Raw genomic sequence first — 16,647 nt, 5'->3', positions numbered from 1 at the left:
GGGCGGGGGCCGGTCCCCCGCGCTGCCCGCGGGCCAGGGGCGGGCGGGAACCAGCGGGGAGGCGGCCCTGCGCGTGCGCGGGGCGGGAGTCGCGCGCGATGGGCGCGCTTGCGCCGCGGGCGGCCGGGGCCTATGTACCAATGGCTCCTCGGGGCCCTCGGCGCCCTCCTCGCCGCCGCCCGCCGCCCCGCGCCTCCCCCGGCCCCGCCGCCGCGCAAGAGGCCGTCCCACAGGTCAGCGAGCCGCCCCGCCGCCTTACGGCAGCCCCAGGGGCGTCGGCCCATGGCCAGCCCCCGTGGCTTCCCCGGGGTGGGGCCTGCGGGACCCCCCAGGGGCCTGCTTGGCGGGAGCGGGGACGCGCCCGGCGCCTCGGCCTGAGGTGCTGGAGCCGCGGGCGGGAGCGGTGTCAGTCGCATGGTGAGCTCGGGTGTTTGCCCCTCGCTCTGGCTGCCCGCCCCTGGGCCGGGCCCGGCCCCTCTGCCCGCCCAGACCCCCCCCGCGTCCGGGGCGGTAGGGCTCCTGAGAGGCTCCCGTGAGCTCCAGGCCATCCCCCGCCCCCTCCGCTTTGGCAGGGCGGTGGTGGAGCACCCCGCACCCCTCCTGGCCGGGTTGGGGGGCTCTGTGGCCGGCCGTGGCTCCCACCGCTGTCGAGTCGCTGTGTGCCCGCGGTTACAGTTGTTCACGTGTGATGCTGAGCTGATTGCGGGTTCCAGATGTTCCCCATAAGTCCGTTGGCAAACTCAGCCCCTCGTTTGCTTTCCATCTGCACGGTGAGGGTTTGAAAAGAAGAAGAGGGGTGGAGAGTATGTGTGTTGAAGGAGCAGGGAACAGTATGGGAGATACATTGGATGGAGGAAAGTCATGGTGTAAGGATATGGTATGTATGTGGAGTGGAAGAAAGGAGGATGGTGAAAGGTGCCGTTAAGGATAGCAGTTACTTTTTGTGCTCCTGATACGAAAGTCCAGAATCGATGATAGCAGAAGGGTTTGGGGGTATTACAGTTGAAAAGAAATTATTTTCTGTAAGAAAGACCAAAGAATTCTTCAAAGAATCCTTGCCGGTCTGTCATGGCATTTTTGGAGGCAAATAGAAAAAGAAAACAAACCTAAAACTAGGAACAACCTTTGGGCTCTGTTCCCAAAGTCAAAATTTTTACTAGATTTTATCATTGTTATCGAGCAATGTAACACTTGGACTTGTGCTTTGTAAGAAAGGGTGCAGCTAAGAAGTATTTCAAGAGCTAGTTCACGAGCACTGATTTAGCAGCAAGTTATTTAAGTGGAGGTACACACAAGTTGCTTTCCCACCTTTTATTTCCTGTCCTACTCAGGCTTTTCTTTGCGACTCAGTGTAGTGACTTAGGAACTGAGATGGCTTCGTAATCTCTGGTATGCTGCTTTCCTTGAGGAAAGAGGCAAACTTTGCATATTAAGCATTTTTTTGGTGATAGGAACAAACGTAAAACATTAGGAAGCATTAAAGGAATGAGAAAAAGAGACCTAATATGTTTTAGTGGGATAATTAGCTCTCTGTGAGCAGTGCATTGAGTGGGAGAGGTGGGGGGTGTTGTTGAGAGATGCTCAGTGGTGGCAGTTGGGGGGATGTGTCTGAGATGATCCGAGGGGCGCTTGGAGGGGGAGATCTTTGGGATATGAAGACTCACTTTGGAAGTGTGGGCCCTGTGAAGGGAAGTCAGCCTGTTAGAAGCTTACTCATGGTTGTAAAACACTGTTCTGTGTGTTCTTTCCTCAGTTCTGAGTCACCTCTAAAAGATCCTGACGAGACTCAATCAAAAAAGAAAAAATCAGGTATTGCACATTACAGAGGTATTTAATATGCCTGATTTTTCTTCTGCTGGTGGCAGAAGGGTGTGTAACTTGAAATGAGTTACGCTGCTTTAGGTGGGATTAAGGAGATGGGCTTTAATGCAAACAGAAATCCAGATCCCCTTCTGAATGGCCTGTCTTTGCTTTTCTAGATTCAGCTGCCTTTAAGGGTGAAAATAAAGTTGAAGAAGTTTCTGCTGGGGTGAAGTTGCCAGACGAGGCAACAAGCCAGGCGGCTTCAGTCAGCAATGTCGCTCCAACCACAAAGCCTGCGGAAAAGGTTAGCGAGAATTTTGAAAGTAGGTAGAATCTGTGCAAGGTGAAAGAGGAAACGGCTCTCCCCAACGCATCTTGAAGCTGGGCCTGCTCCGAGCCTGTACGGCAGGAGGTGGTGGTTCTCTGTTTATCCCAGGCAGCTCTCACACGCTAGGCTTGCCTTACTCGAGTTTGCGTCCTCTGCCCTAGCACTTGCAGCTGAGGAAGGAGCTAAATGTTTGTTGTCTTCCAGATACTTTGCAATTGTTCAAGTTTATATTTTTAGTGTGTTTGTTAACTGTTATTCTTTTTCTCAAGCTTGTAGTTAACGAGTCAAAATACATTACAGTACAAGAAAAACTGCATACTTCCTCTGGATAAACCTCTTTCTGCTAGGTTCGTTGTCCACCAATCCAGGACAGGATTCCTGTAGGACTTTGGCTCTCTGAAAATGAGTCACAAACTGTCTGACTCCCTAGTTTGGTTTGAAGGTGTAGTGTTATTTTTCTTACTGCCCCATAAGAGGATAAGAGGAATAAGAAGCTGTCATGCTCTAATTATTTGTTCCTGAGGGAGTCATTAACTCTTATTTGTACCAAATACATTTTTCAAGGGCTAAGCTATCACACTTTGGAATGTTTAGGAGCTGACTGAGGACAACTCAGTGATATGCTTGTGTTGTTTTAATCACTGTGCCTATGAGAACCTGTATTAAAAAATTAAAGTGTACTTGTCAGAGATCCTGCAAAGATTTGCATTCTGCTGCAGTCTGAACCAGCAAATCATGGTCTCCAAGTCATAGCAGAGCTGACTACATTTCAGGAGGTTTATGTTTGCTTGGATTCACATTCAGGTTATACTCACCTTGGTACTTTTTTTTGTTTTTATTTAAGATTCGGTATGTTTCTTATGGCTTTTCACCTAAAAGACCAACTAAAACACCAGCAGATTCTGCGCTGGAAGAAGTTGGTAAGGCTGACATCAAGTTACGAACTTGTTTCTTTTTCCCCCTACCTTGTGTACTGTGCAACTCTACCTTTAGGCTTACGTACAGATTACTGAAGGCACATTATCTAGGTAGCATCTAGGAATACTCGAGTACGAACTCTGTTTCTTCCCTGCATCCTTGGATTGCTTCTGGATTGGGGCCGGGCGTTTATCTTGTCATCTCAGTACAAGAGCTGCCTTGGATGCAGTCCTTCAGTTCCGATATGTCTGCTGTTAACTTGCCAGAAGTAAATTGTTTTAAATGCTAATTGTGGGTAGTAGTTCCCAATAACCCTTTTTTATTTCAGCTTTAGGCTGGCAATATCTTATGGGCACAACTTTCTGTAGTTGCCAATATGAAAATCTGGAAATATCCTAAAGTAACATAACACAAATAATATTATGATGTGAGAGAGAAAATGAAAATAAATTATGTTTGGTGAAGCTCTTTACTGTAAACTCATAAATCTCATCAGTTTCCTTCTATAGTTACTGATGGCTTATGCTCTTCTCTCATAGATAATATCCCTTGTGGAACCAATACTTGTCTGAGGTAAAAATCCTTCTGTTTTCTTTGACTTCTTTGAAAGGTTTGCTGTCTTTCATTCTTGGAACTTCCTCTGTGTGGCCTAACATTTGCATCCGTGTCCAGATAATAACATTTTCCCAAGGTATTCTGGAACTCCTCCAGGCTGCTATATGAAGGGAGGTCTCCAGCTGCTTTTATTTTTTTGTTCCTCCAACCAACTTTAAACTTATTCTTTAGATCTAGGTACTTCATAGACATGGGAGATTAGATAAAGGTCTGTGGTAGGAGGAAGTGTTGAACTTGAGAAGAGGCTGAGAGCAGGAATGCTTGTGAAAAGGTCCTAAATAGTTAATTTGACAGGAAAAAACAAAACAACAACCTTTTGTCAAAAAAACCTCCATGATATTTGGCATAAAATAGTTCCTGATTTGATAAAAGGACTAGCCTTGACCTTGCATTTGGGATTACTGTTTGGGGGATGCTGGTGATCTCCAGAGATCTCTGCCAGAATGATTCTGTGAGGCAAGCAGTAGCTGCGTTTCAGTGCCAGTGTGCTAGCTTTTAGGAGAGCTGAGGGTTGGATGATGGTAGGAGTAACACACCTGCATGGGTCTTTAGTCTTCTGTATGGACTGTAGGAGGTGGATATTTGAATGTTCTCTTGATACTACTTCTTTTGCCATTTATGTTTTTAGCACAAGCAGGAATGACAAATACCACACCAAACTAGGTGGCACCTTAACACTGAGGCCACTCATTAAGAAGTTGGAAGGCAGGCTTTGCTCTACTGCTGAAGAGGTACGCTGGGTGAGAAAGGTGTCTTTTGAAATTAAACGACTTAGCAGTTATGACAAAGCTGTTTTGCTATTGTGTCCTTAACCTAGCTCAGCTGTGATATTTACATGGCAGCGTTAAAAGGATAAGGTGGGCAAAAAACCACTCTGTTGCCGATAATCCTTCCTTACAGGGCTATCTGAGAGGTCTTTCCCTGTCCTTTCCTTCCAATATCTGAAGGAGCTATTGGAAAATTCCTGATAAACCTAGCTGATGTGGGAGAAGAAGTTATACCAAAGTACGGGAGAAGCAGGCCATGGCAATTCCTTAAGCAGACTTAGATAGAAACATCCATGTTTTACATCAGCTCCCTTTGTGAAAACAAATTGAAGCAAACCTGGGCTCTAAAGTTCAAAGTTAGGATGCCGAAACAAATAAAAAAGTGCTATTGCCAACTGAGCAAAAAAACTGGCAAAGCCAGTTGCTCTGTCACCTGAGCTTAATTTACAGGCCTTGTTTCAGCTGCCCACAGGTCAGCGTGCTGAGTACTCTGTTTCACAAGTCCTTCCCCATTTAATTGTTCATTTCAGGCCATGGAGAGAGAGGTCGATGCCGTATTTGGCCAAGGTCTGCCAAGTGACGTCCTGAGCAGTGCCTTCAAACTAGAGATCACTCGTGAATCCATCTGCACTCTGAGGGAATTTCAATGGCTCGATGATGAGGTAAGACCAGCTGCAGCACAGTGATACTGTCATTCAGCATTTATTTAAAAGTACCCCTTCACTGTTAGTTCAGGTTATTTGATGACCTCCACTGCAGAGCCTAGAAATACCTGTACGGTTCTTATTTCAGGTACTTAAGGGTCTTAGTGTTTCTGTAAGTTCCTTTACTTCTTGTATGATGCAGCTTCCAGGAGTTAGTCTACGTTAGTGAAGTGGGTGGCAGGTACCAAACTGCAGAAGTAACCAAGTGCAAAATTCTTGGAACAAAAGCTGATGGCTGAGGCTGGAGTTCTCTCAGCTGTGTACTTAGGGGTGACCAGCAAAGACATGTTGCTGTATTTTTCATTTGGTAAGCTAGTGTCTTATTTTACATCTCAAGTTTACTCTTTGTGGTACAGGTCATTAATTTCTACATGAATCTTGTGAAGGAAAGAAGTAAAAAGGAAGGCTATCCAACAGTCCATGTTTTTAGCACTTTCTTTTATCCCAAACTACTTTCTGGGGGCTACAATGCAGTAAAAAGGTGGACCAGAGGTATGGATCTCTTCAGTTGTGACATCATCTTAGTGCCCGTTCACTTGAGAGAGCACTGGACTCTAGTGGTGAGTCAAGCTGGCTTTTTATTTAGAATTGGATGGGGAGAAAAAAAATAGGAAGAAAAGTCGTTTAGATTTTGGTGTGTGTGCAGCACAAGGTTGCGCTTTGTCTAACAGTCACCTTTTAATAACAGGCCATCGATACCAGGGAGAAGAGTGTCAAATACTATGACTCACTGGGAAGAAATGGAGACTGGATCTGTGAAATTTTCTTGTAAGTAACTGCTCAGTCAATGCTTTTATGTTGTGAATTATGAGAAGGTTTGGGGGGTTTGTCCCTGTAACACGACTGCAAGTTTTCGCATTTCTTGTAGATAATGAAACGGAAATCTTTGATTCCCTCGCTGCGAGTTGTGGGACGTTGGCTGCTTACCCAGTCTTACATTGTCCCCTCCGCCCAGGGTCTTGGCTGCCTCTATTCTGCCACCTTCCCACTATATGCACAGACAAAGCGTCACTGTCAGATACGTGCTAGCCCCGTGGCACACATGGACTGACCTTGTTAGTAACCGATAAAACTGGTGTGTGGGATTAAGGCACGTGGTAGATTTATGGCACTATGGTTCCTTACTTGGTTTTTCTCTTCCTCCTCTGCTGATATATGATTTGGGGTTGTTTGACCTCTGCTAAGCAATGAGTTTATGCTTTTGTGGAAGTCTCTGTTGGAATTGGTGCTCTCATTGCTGATCAGTAACCATCAGCTCGCAGCCTCTCACTGTGTTTGTAAAGTCAAGATTTGGATTTTTCCTCCAAACGCCTTGAATCAGCTGCTCTGAGGATCCTCTGACATTTTACTGTCCTGCCATTCCGCTTCCCGTGATCCTGCAGCGGCTCCTTTTTTATTGGCCTAAATTCCAGAGGTGAAGAGGGGTTTTTGTTTTGTTTTAAACAGCCGATACCTGCAAGAAGAAAGCTGTAAAAAAAGAAAAGTGGCACTGACTGTCTCAGAGTGGACTCTTCAGAGCATGGAGCCAGATGTACGTGAGCACTACTGTTAAAGAAAATTGGCAGAGTCCGGGTCTCTAGGTTTGCTGGTTTTATTAAACAACTCAGAGTTGGACCACCACCGCAGTGAATGGTACCTGATTCAAATTCACTATTGGTTTATACAGAAACCAATAATCAATTACATCATAAACTTTTCACGAGCTTCTATTAATAATCCACTAACTATTTCAATTCCTCTTTCTTCCTTCGTCAAGAGTCCACAAAAGTCCATTGTCAGGAGTCCACAAAAGTCCATTCTTTTCCATCAGTACGCTGATCTTTATGTTCTGGTTCCGCTCCGACTCCAGTCGACACCCCGTCCTTAATGTTCTTGCTGTGATCAGCGTCCCATCTTGATTCGGGTTGACCAGAGTCTGGTTTCCACTGCCAGCGTCTCCTAAGTATTAACCTAAAATAGCTAAAGTCTATTTAGAACTTTATTTCTATTAATGTTTAAGGTAAAGAAAAGGTTAACCATCCATCCCCTTTACTAAAATCATCACAAGGTAATACTTCTAGGCCTACTCCTGCTTAGCTACTCATTAAGCTTTGATTGATGATTTGTTCAGTCATAGGTCAGGATTACACAAGGAGCTTTGAGAACAATATTCATGGATTGTGAAAGCCCACCTGTGTTTATTCAGATAGACTTATATTAATTATTCTATTCTTCATTCTATTTCACCCCTATTGATCCTTGTCTCCCTAACTCATAAGAACTTTTACATTAATTATGTGAAAATTTCTATAACTGCTTGGGACTGAAATGGGAACTGTAATTCCTCATCACGATGGTCTTAATACTTTCTAATAAGCCTTTAGAGCATGGCCATAAGCATCTCGTGTTCTTACGGTACCGCTTCAGGCTGCAAGCGGAGCAGGAACCCAGGCTGGGATGAAATCTTTAAGCAGGGCCTCTCCTTGCTGGCTGAATACTTTATTTTTTTTTAATTAGTCTGCCACATTTAGGTGAATCTGGCTTTGCCCCCATTTTGCAAGTCAAATTTAAGAACCTGTTTAGCTGTTGTTCAAAAATCAGGTTTGGATTTGGGATAATTATTCTTGTTTGGAGCACAAATCGTGGCACGTTACAGAGCAGAGGGTTGAGCTGATGTTTCTCAACAAGTTAATAATAAAAAGCAGTATCTAAAGGCCTGATTTAAGACACACAACACTGTGCAAACCTCGAGACACCTTGCAGGGAGGAAGGCTGCTGTCCCTTATCAGCCTGCCAAGGGTTTGGATTGTAACATCCAGGTGAAGGAAGCAGAGGGGAGGGATGAGGTGTGGTTAATTGGGGCTGTTCCTTGTGTGCACATTGTTGCGAGTAGGTTGACGAGGGTCTGGTTAGTGCATCGGTGGGGTGGGTCATGTGTGCTCCTTCCAAATTGCTTTGCTTTTGAGACAGACAAAATTCTCCATCTCCTTTGCATTCCTTAGGACATCCCTCAGCAGTACAACGCAAGCGACTGCGGGGTTTTTATGTGCAAATACGCGGAGTACATCTCCCAAGACAAACCACTGACCTTTAACCAGGTGAGTGAAGGTTATAAACAGCTCCAGACTTTTTCACACAGATAGAAGAGCCGGAGAAGCTCTGCAGGGGCAGGGGCTGAGGTTTCACGCCTCTCTCCGGTTTGGGTGCGCGGTGGCTGGGGTTGGAGGTTGGCTCAGCAGGGCAGGGCTGCGTTCTCCATCCTTATGTCTGGTTTCTGCTTCCTAGCTGAGTGAGTGAGGTTCCTCTTGGGCAAGATCCTGCAGCCGGTGGCTTTGTGCTGTCTGGCCTTTGTGTCTTCTGGGGAAATGGGGTTCACCCTTTGACCAGTTAAGACACTGGTTATTTTCCAGCGCAGTGATCTTCTATTAAAGTGCTTGTAAGCTGTGGTGTAGGCGAGTAAATCTGGGTTTGTTGGGTTGTCACATCACCCTCCTGGGGTGAAACCCACGTCATACCCAAACGGCAACTGGTGACAGTTCTTAAAAGGAACTTTGTGTTAAAGAATGTTTATGTATATTTTCTGCCTCTTTCTGCTGTGACTTTGTATTTAATGGATTTTTCTTTTCTTTCCAGTTGCACATGCCTTTCTTCCGCAGGAGGATGGTGTGGGAAATAATCCATCAGCAGCTGCTGTGAAACATGCACTACTGCAGTAACACTGTGATCACCTTCGGGTGACAAGCTCTTATTTTAGTTACTTTTCTAATACTGTCTTTGAAGAGGCAGCAAGCACACAAATTTTCTTCTTTAGGATAGGAACTAGTGGTTAAGGTTGTTTTTTTTTCTTTCCCCCTGGTTTTTACAGAAAGTAACTCTTTGAAATTAGCTAATGCACCTTAAGTGCCAGCCAGGAAGGTTGTGGTGACCTCGCCAAGGGAACGGTTAAGAGCGAACGCTGTGAACCTCCATCATGGAGATGGACGCTCATACCTGGCAGCACGCGTTAACAGCCCAGTGGGCTGTGGTGGTGCTAAGAGCTGTGTTTGTGAGCTGAGCTACTCTTCCCAAGCTCAACATGCTTAGCTACTGTTTCCTCAAAGAGAGTTTTCTAAAATAGCTACAGAATCACATAATCACATAATCACAGAATGTTAGGGATTGGAAAGGACCTCGAAAGATCATCTAGTCCAATCCCCCTGACGGAGCAGAATTACTTGCAGGATTACGATCTACTTGATTCCCTAAAACTGGATTTGTGATGACCCTTGAAAGAAAGCGTTTACCATCATCTGATTGTAACAAATCCATAGTGAAGTCCTTGTAGGTGGGGTGGGTGGGTTGGTTTGTTTTTGTCTCTGGGGAGTTATCTAATGTGAAAAGAGAAGTATTTATTTTCTTGTTGTTGTAATAAAAGATATAAATTATATAAAAAGCCTTACTGGAGTGAAACTCTTATCTGGTAATGACAGAGAGTGAATTTTTTTTAATTGAAAGATCTGATGTGTCAATGTTTTAGCTCATTTATACGAGGAAGAAGACTCTAGGCAGGAGCACAAAATCCTGAAGGGGCAATCAGGGTGAGATGAGGCAGCACAACCCTGGGAATACTGCTGTGGGGGATCTTTCTCTGGATCTCTCAGAGGATAGATTGCCCCATAGCTGGTTTGGAAGCCACATGTTGGAATGCTTGGATAAATAACCATGTCAGAGTGTTTCTGTGGTGGCACAGATACCATGATGTGAGGGGATTCCTCACTGGTGACAAGGTGTCTCCTCTCCCCAGCTCTGGGGGGAAAGGTGGGGATTTTGGGGACATCCCTTCTGTCATTGTGGCATTGATCAGCTCTCCTGGGACAGCTGCTAAGGTGGTTTATGTGTGTTGGGGGTGAGCAGCTGCATCAGTCTTGGCTTTCAAACTGATTAGCTGAATCCGTCACAAAACCAGGAGAGATTCTCCAGAGAGAGAACTGGTCCAGAGGCAATCACCTGTCGTGGTTTGTGGACATGAGATCTCGGAGGACTTTACCTGTTGAGTAAGGCTAGGACCCAGTAGCTGAATGCTTTAAGTATCCTTTAGCTTCAGTTCTTGTCATTGGGGGATGCAGTTTTGAGGCCAACCCTGCAGTCTGCTGCTTACAAAAGCAGGATTTTTCTTTTTGAGGGGAAAAATACCCAACAAAACAAACAAAAAAAACAACAAAACAACCCCTGCAGAGGGGCTCGTGGTGTAAGGATGCTTTCCAGGTCCTCCTGGTGCATGCCCCTTCAGCAGAGGGGGCTTGGGTGGTGGATCACTATCCCTTCTGTCTACGAGCTCGTGGCGCGGGCTCTGGCCCTTCAGCTGTGCCCCTACAAGCTGCTCTGAGAACAGCCCACGGAGAGAAAAAGGCTGGTAACTCAGGCTTCGGCTGAACAGTTGTGGGCAGGACCAGGCCCTTGCTTTGCAGTAGTAAATGGCCTTTCAGGGGGGATGAGCTTGCGCTTTGCCACGCTGCCGGGAGAGCAGGCGGACAGCGAGAGCTACGCTGCATCCCCGGGCGGGGGGATGCTCGTCAGCCGGCTCTGCACGCTGCCGATGCCGCCGTCTGCCCCGTGCCGTGGGCCTTACTCACAGGAAGGACGTGGGGGTCTGGATCAGAGTGAGCTTTACAGCGCTGGTAAGCACGGGTCCAACCCAGGAGCGGGGGGTCCAACCCAGGAGCGGGGGGTCCAACCCAGGAGCGGGGGTCTAAACCCAGCAGCCCGGGTCTAACCCAGGAGCGGAGTTCTTCCTCACCACGTGGGGCTGGGGATGGTGGAGAAGAGACTTTTTTTGCTCCCCGGACCTTTCTCAAACATGGGGGCATGACAAGATGCGGTTTGGGGCTTTGAGGTCCCGGCGCTTGTGCCTGCTGTCCCGGCTCCCCTCTGCCACCAGCCGAGGGCTGCCCGCACCCCCGCCGCCCTCCTCCCCGGCGGGCCCGCGGGGCTCCCCGCCGAGCTGCCCGGCGCTCGTCACCTCCGGCGGGTTTCTCTTCTTCTCTGCAGGGCTCCGGCCCCCGCCGGGCTGAGGGAGGCGGCGGCCGGGGGGGGGCTCTGAGGGGACGCCCGGGCTGGGAGCGGCTTCCCGCGGCGCCCGAGGAGCCTTCCCGCCCGGGCCGGCCCCTCCTCGCTCAGCACCCCACCTGCTGCGGCCGCCGCCCCTCCTCCTCCACCTCAGGCGGCGGCCATCTCCGCCCCTCCCCATGGCACGGGGGGGGACCCGGGCGGGGTGGGGAAGGGAAGGGCTTGGCTCGCCGCGCGGCTCGGGTGCGGCCCGGCCTGCCTGGCCCGCCCGGCCCGCACCGAGCCCGGCCCCGCACCGAGCCCGGCCCCGCGCGGCGCCCGTCAGTTCCCCGCCTCAGCTTCAGCGCGCAGCCCCAGCCGGGACGGGCCCTTCCTCACGGCGGGCGGGGCACGTTTCCCTCACGTTGAGGGAACAAGTAACCGCTTTGAGGAAGAGAGTTCAATACGTTGTGTTCGGTCTCTCCCTCCACACAGCCCCGCTGAGACGGAGGAAGTGAAGCGGCTCCGGGCGCGGGAGGCGAACGCCGGTCGTTACCTGAGCGGCGAGGGCAGAGCAGAGCGGCCCTCCCGGGGCCGCAGAAATCGCTACGTAACTCACCAATTACTCTCAAGTGATTGTTTTCTGTTCAGAGGCTGCGTTTATATTCATTTGCAGCTGTAGAAAGGTTTGAGAAATTAATTTGTATTTGCATGCAGGCAGCTGCGTGTGAAAATAAGACAGGAGCTAGTCTCCTCCAGGAGGAGGGTACATGAAATGGTACAGCAGATCTCTTGCAGAAGCTGTTTGTGCATTTTTCAGAGGATCATGTCATGGTTCAGTTGCAAGATATTTGCATAGATGCTTCCTTCCTTCTTCAAGACTGTTTCCTGCTGCTGGTTGCTCGTATTTTGGGTTCTTTTGTTCAACTTCACTGTAAGTGTAGGATTTTAGGACAAAGGGGAAAGGAACAAGGAAAAAAAAAAACCTAATTTCAAATCAGTTTCTGAAAGAAACAGAGGACTTAACAAAGTGATGTCCTCACAGAACAGGGATTGGGCTGTACCCTCTCTTCCCTTCTGTGATGGAGCTCAGCCCTGCAGCCCCACGGGTCACTGCGGCTTCTGAAGTCACATAGAAAGACCAAAGGGGACTAGTAGAGTTTCTGCATGTTGCTTCTGCTTCACCCCCAGTGCTACCTGATTTAAGGCCAGGAGGTTTCCTTCAGACAGGGGTAGCTGTAGATAATGAATACAACTTCTTTACCATGATGTGAAGGATATAGGGTATGCTTCCAATGTAGTTAGTACTGAATCTTTACTTTTCCCCAGTTCTTCCTGTTTGGGACGTGCTGTGCTTCAGAAGCTAGTTGCCATCTGCCCTTTTATTCAATTGAACAGAAGGAATACATTTAAGCCTCACCTTTGTGTATTTCAGGAAATCTTATGTTGACATCTTGGACACCTCAAGCCACGTGGGAACAAGACAGGGAGATCAAATGCGTATTTATGCATTTTGATGTCATGTGTGGGGAAAGCTATACACTGCGCAGTGACCTCCTGGAAAACGCAGTATGAGAAGCGATAGCCTGAGCAGCAAGGAGCTGGGCTGTGACTCAGTTTGGAGATGAACGGCCGTAACAGCCATCAGCAGAGCTGGCAGCAGACAGCGGTGAGTGCAGAATGTCGTCTCTGGAATGTATTTGTAGGTGGAGATGAGTGCCGATCTGATACAGCCTTTCCTGTGTCCTTTTCTTTTCCTGGATGTGCCTTTAGCTGGGTGTTGCCTGGCTGAGCATGTTTAATGCCCTATTAGATTTTATGCCTTGTCAGCGCAGGATTAGCAACCGGAGTTGTGCAATGGCTGATGAGCAAGTGGTTGTGGAGTGGCTGTTCCTGAAAGGCTGCGTGTCTCAGAAAGACAGTATGGTGTTTATGAAGATTCTAATTTTTTAATCAAATATTTAACTAATCAAATATCTAACTAATCAAATATTTAACTAACTTTCTGAGCCAGAAAGAGAAAAGAAGAATTTACTGTTAAGGCTAGTGCAAGTCACTCAGGACTATTCTCTGTGTTTCATTTACTGACTAATAAAGGTAAACTGCAAGAGAGTCTTGCGAGCACCTACATCCTTTACGAGATCCAGGCTACAGAGCACTTTCAGGTATCATAGGCGTAGCCTGGTTTGTGTTTGGTTTCTCTTCTACATGATGAGAATTAATGGTGGTTACCACCTGGAGAGACTACTTTGATCTATATCTAAAGCACAGTCAGTGTTTACCGAGTACTGTTAGCGCTCTCTTTAACTTGCACTGAAACAATTTGCATAGTGCTATTACTAACTCTAAACTAACTCCTCTCTCAAAAGTCTTTTATCATAAAGCAATTCTTTTTCTGAGTGATCATTATTTGCACATTTAAAAAAATAAGCATGGCAAAACGAACGCCTACTGTGTCAGCCAGTAAGTAATGGACTCTTTGTGGACACAATCAGGAAATGTGCCTTTTGTTTTTCTGCACCTGTTGCTCTATTACAAATAAAATCATCCAATGTTTTATTAAATAAACTGAGAAGCCCTAATGAAATTGTACCAGCCATTACCAGGAAGTCTATTGAAAACATTCAGCAGCTGCTCAGTCTCGGTTCATTTACACTGATAGGATTGTTTTGTCCTTCTTAGGCTCTAAGTGAAAAAGCTACAGCGCCGTGTTGGTGTACAGCAGAGCCTTGGACCATGTCATACCACCCTCCTCTAACACCCTTTGAAGTATTTGATCAGAATCAGTAACACGCTCAACAGTTAAGTACCTGTGACTCGTAAAAGTTTGTTAGAAGTCAGTGTCCTGGGTCTTACAGCTGTGTTTTGTGAGCGCCAGCTTCTATCCCCTTACAGCACAGTGCTAAAGATCTACTGTATTATTCTGATTTTATAGAGAGGGGTTGATCAGAGACATTAAAAATCAAATCACTCAACCCTTCTTATTAGACAAACTACCTACATAGCCCGAGGAATCCTCTGGAGTGAGCTGGGGCTCAACCTTGTTCAATATAGTTATATATCACCCTCCTTTCTCTAAAGGTCCCTCACGGAATTGGTATCTCTGTCTCTTCTGTATTTAAAAGTCAATACATCTGTCACACAGCTGTGCTGGCAAGTAGGTAGAGACTCTCACAGAACAGACTGTAGTTCCTAGCAAGAGTTGCCTCATTTAAAAGGTAACCCTAGCAATAATCTCCATGCTAAATACCGAACAGTAAATCTTACATTAAAACCACTAAGAAATTGCATCATAACTGTGGCCGCTTTGGGTGTTAGAAAATGGTTGATAAAGACTTTCTGGTAAAAATAGCATAATAAAGAATTTCGTTCAAACTTGCATGATCCAAACATTTCTAGGCTTGGTTTTAAAAATGTACGAGAAGTAGCTGGATGAAGCATCAGCCAAGCAGTGAGTGATACGGCCCTCCCTTCCCACAGCAGCTAGGAAATGAATAGCTATGCCCCTGGGCAGGAGGTGCAGTCTGAGGACGTGCAGTCCCCCAGCCTCTCCTCTGCGGCATTCCTTTCTGACCCCCGGGTGTGAGCAGAAAAATTACTGGCAGAGTCTGTCTCCTGCCCGTTTTTGCAATGTTACGAATTTGTGGATCTACTCTGAATTTATCCCAGCTTCCAACTGCTGCCAGTAAAACAACTGCAGCTGCAGGAGGGTGTTTCTCTGTTGCCCAGTGCTTTTGATGCCAACTGTGAGGTTTGAATACGACTTTGCTGTCATTGTGACCCTGTTAGAAAAGAATTATATTCTCAGAGGAGCTGGAGAGCCGCCCTGCAAGGCTCTTACAGCTTAGTGCCACGGAGAGCCATGCACGTGGTGGCAGGAAGGGAAATTAGGGGCTAAACCAGGCAGGTGCGTGTTCCACATTTCTACATGTAATGTTTACACAAGGCAGGTGCTTCTGGCAGCCTTTCCCCTGATGTAACACAAGGAAGGTGAGTCCTGGTTCCAGGGTAATTTAAGAGTTGACTGAGGAACTGAGACATTCTCCATTTTCCTTTATCTGCCCTTCCTGCTGGGTGATGCTCTGTGAACTCCATCTGGTTTTGATTTCAGACAGAAACTGAAACAGGCCTAAATGAGCAATATATATATATATGAATCCTATAAAATATATGTATTTAAAAAATAATAAAAATCTGCTATATGATATATAGCAGGTGAAAGTAAATGCTCCTTGAGCTGCTGCTACTAAGGTACTTTGCTATTAGAAAATTGCTTATCATCACAGAGACAAGCATCCCCACCAGCTCTGTTACATTTCTACAGGTAAAGAAATCTGCGAGTTTGTCAAATAATTTTTAATTATTTCTTAATTGCTAGAGAAGGATCTGCCTTTGTTTAAGAGCACCAGAACACCACAAGTGAGCTGAGGCTGTATCCGTACCAGAGCAGAGCATACTTGGGTGTAACACCTCCACTAAACACTGATCTGCATTAAATACTCATTTGTGTTTTACCACTAATTATTTAATTCTCCCAAAAGTTAGGAATAATCATATTTTTTTTCAAATAAAAATAATCAGAAAATTATATTGGGTATATAAAACACTGGGAGGAATATCAGTAAGACCACTATAAAATTTTATTGCAGGAAGGACACTTTAATGGACTAGTTATTTAAATAACTTTCCACTAAATATATATATACTTGTTCCCACAAGGCCACCCTAGACTCTGGAAGTTGAAAGCCAAAATCAGTAAGAAGAACTTTGCAATACCTGATATAAAAGTGGCCTGATAAATAACTGAATGTGGCCAAATACCTCTGTGATCTTCTGTCTTGGGACTGGAAGTGTTTGTCAGAACACCGTAAGTCCACTCACAGTTTTACTATTACTGGCATATTGTAATCGCTTCTCTCACTCTCTCATTCCAAAATAATTCTGAAGTATTTGGGGAGTATTTGTAGGAAATGCTGGATTACAGGAACGGGTCATGAAGCCCTTTCCTTCGCCACTGAGCAGCTCCAACAAGAGCTCTTTCTTCACACTACTTCTTCAGAACATTCAGGGTTGTTCACTGCAGATCAAGTGACAGAGCTTAAGGCTAATTCTGTTTCTACAGCTGTGTGAGCTCGGGACTCTATTAAGGTGTCTGGACAAATTTTTGATAGTTAATTTTGAGACCTATCCACTTGTCCCCAGGCCACAGGCAGGCAGTGCTGGCCTATTGCCCACAGCCACTGAACAGGAAGCAGATGGCAACATCACCAAAGTATTTATCGTTTAACCATTTCAACTTTATTTTCTCAGCAAGGCCCTTAAGATGTTATTTCGCTTTTAGGAGGAAACATACTTGAAATCCACTGCACTCATTTCTTCAAAAACCAGCAGGGGCCCAGCTGCCTGCTGCGCACCGCTGCCAGACACGTTGCCAGCGCCTGTGCTCAGTGCGTAGCAGTGCTCTCCCGAGTGCTGATTTGTAAACGGCTTCTGGAAGACACGTATGCAG

The 16,647-nt window shown here is 46.5% G+C and overlaps 1 protein-coding gene across 1 annotated transcript; it reads left to right on the top strand.

Annotated features, from left to right (window-relative positions):
- The first annotated feature begins 97 nt into the window (after window positions 1-97).
- LOC137666562 (sentrin-specific protease 2-like) lies at window positions 98-9,607 on the top strand. Its single transcript, XM_068406653.1, has 12 exons — window positions 98-233; window positions 1,754-1,809; window positions 1,980-2,107; window positions 2,976-3,051; window positions 3,589-3,622; window positions 4,293-4,395; window positions 4,962-5,093; window positions 5,492-5,695; window positions 5,824-5,903; window positions 6,582-6,666; window positions 8,117-8,212; window positions 8,748-9,607. The coding sequence occupies exons 1-12, from the start codon at window positions 133-135 to the stop codon at window positions 8,808-8,810; spliced, it is 1,158 nt and encodes a 385-aa protein (XP_068262754.1). The 5' UTR covers window positions 98-132; the 3' UTR covers window positions 8,811-9,607.
- The last annotated feature ends 7,040 nt before the right edge of the window (window positions 9,608-16,647 follow it).

Source organism: Nyctibius grandis, chromosome 8 (assembly GCF_013368605.1).
Source record: "Nyctibius grandis isolate bNycGra1 chromosome 8, bNycGra1.pri, whole genome shotgun sequence".
Lineage (NCBI taxonomy): Eukaryota > Metazoa > Chordata > Aves > Nyctibiiformes > Nyctibiidae > Nyctibius > Nyctibius grandis.
Note: the sequence above shows the minus strand (reverse complement) of the source record. Positions and strands in the feature narration are given on the sequence as shown.

What these genes read in the sequence shown, in the direction of transcription:
- LOC137666562 (XM_068406653.1), top strand. Translation starts at nt 133, where the DNA reads ATGTACCAATGGCTCCTCGGGGCCCTCGGCGCCCTCCTCGCCGCCGCC. An exon ending in CGCAAGAGGCCGTCCCACAG is followed by an intron (nt 234 to 1,753) that starts GTCAGCGAGCCG and finishes TTCTTTCCTCAG; the next exon opens with TTCTGAGTCACCTCTAAAAG. An exon ending in CCACAAAGCCTGCGGAAAAG is followed by an intron (nt 2,108 to 2,975) that starts GTTAGCGAGAAT and finishes TTTTTATTTAAG; the next exon opens with ATTCGGTATGTTTCTTATGG.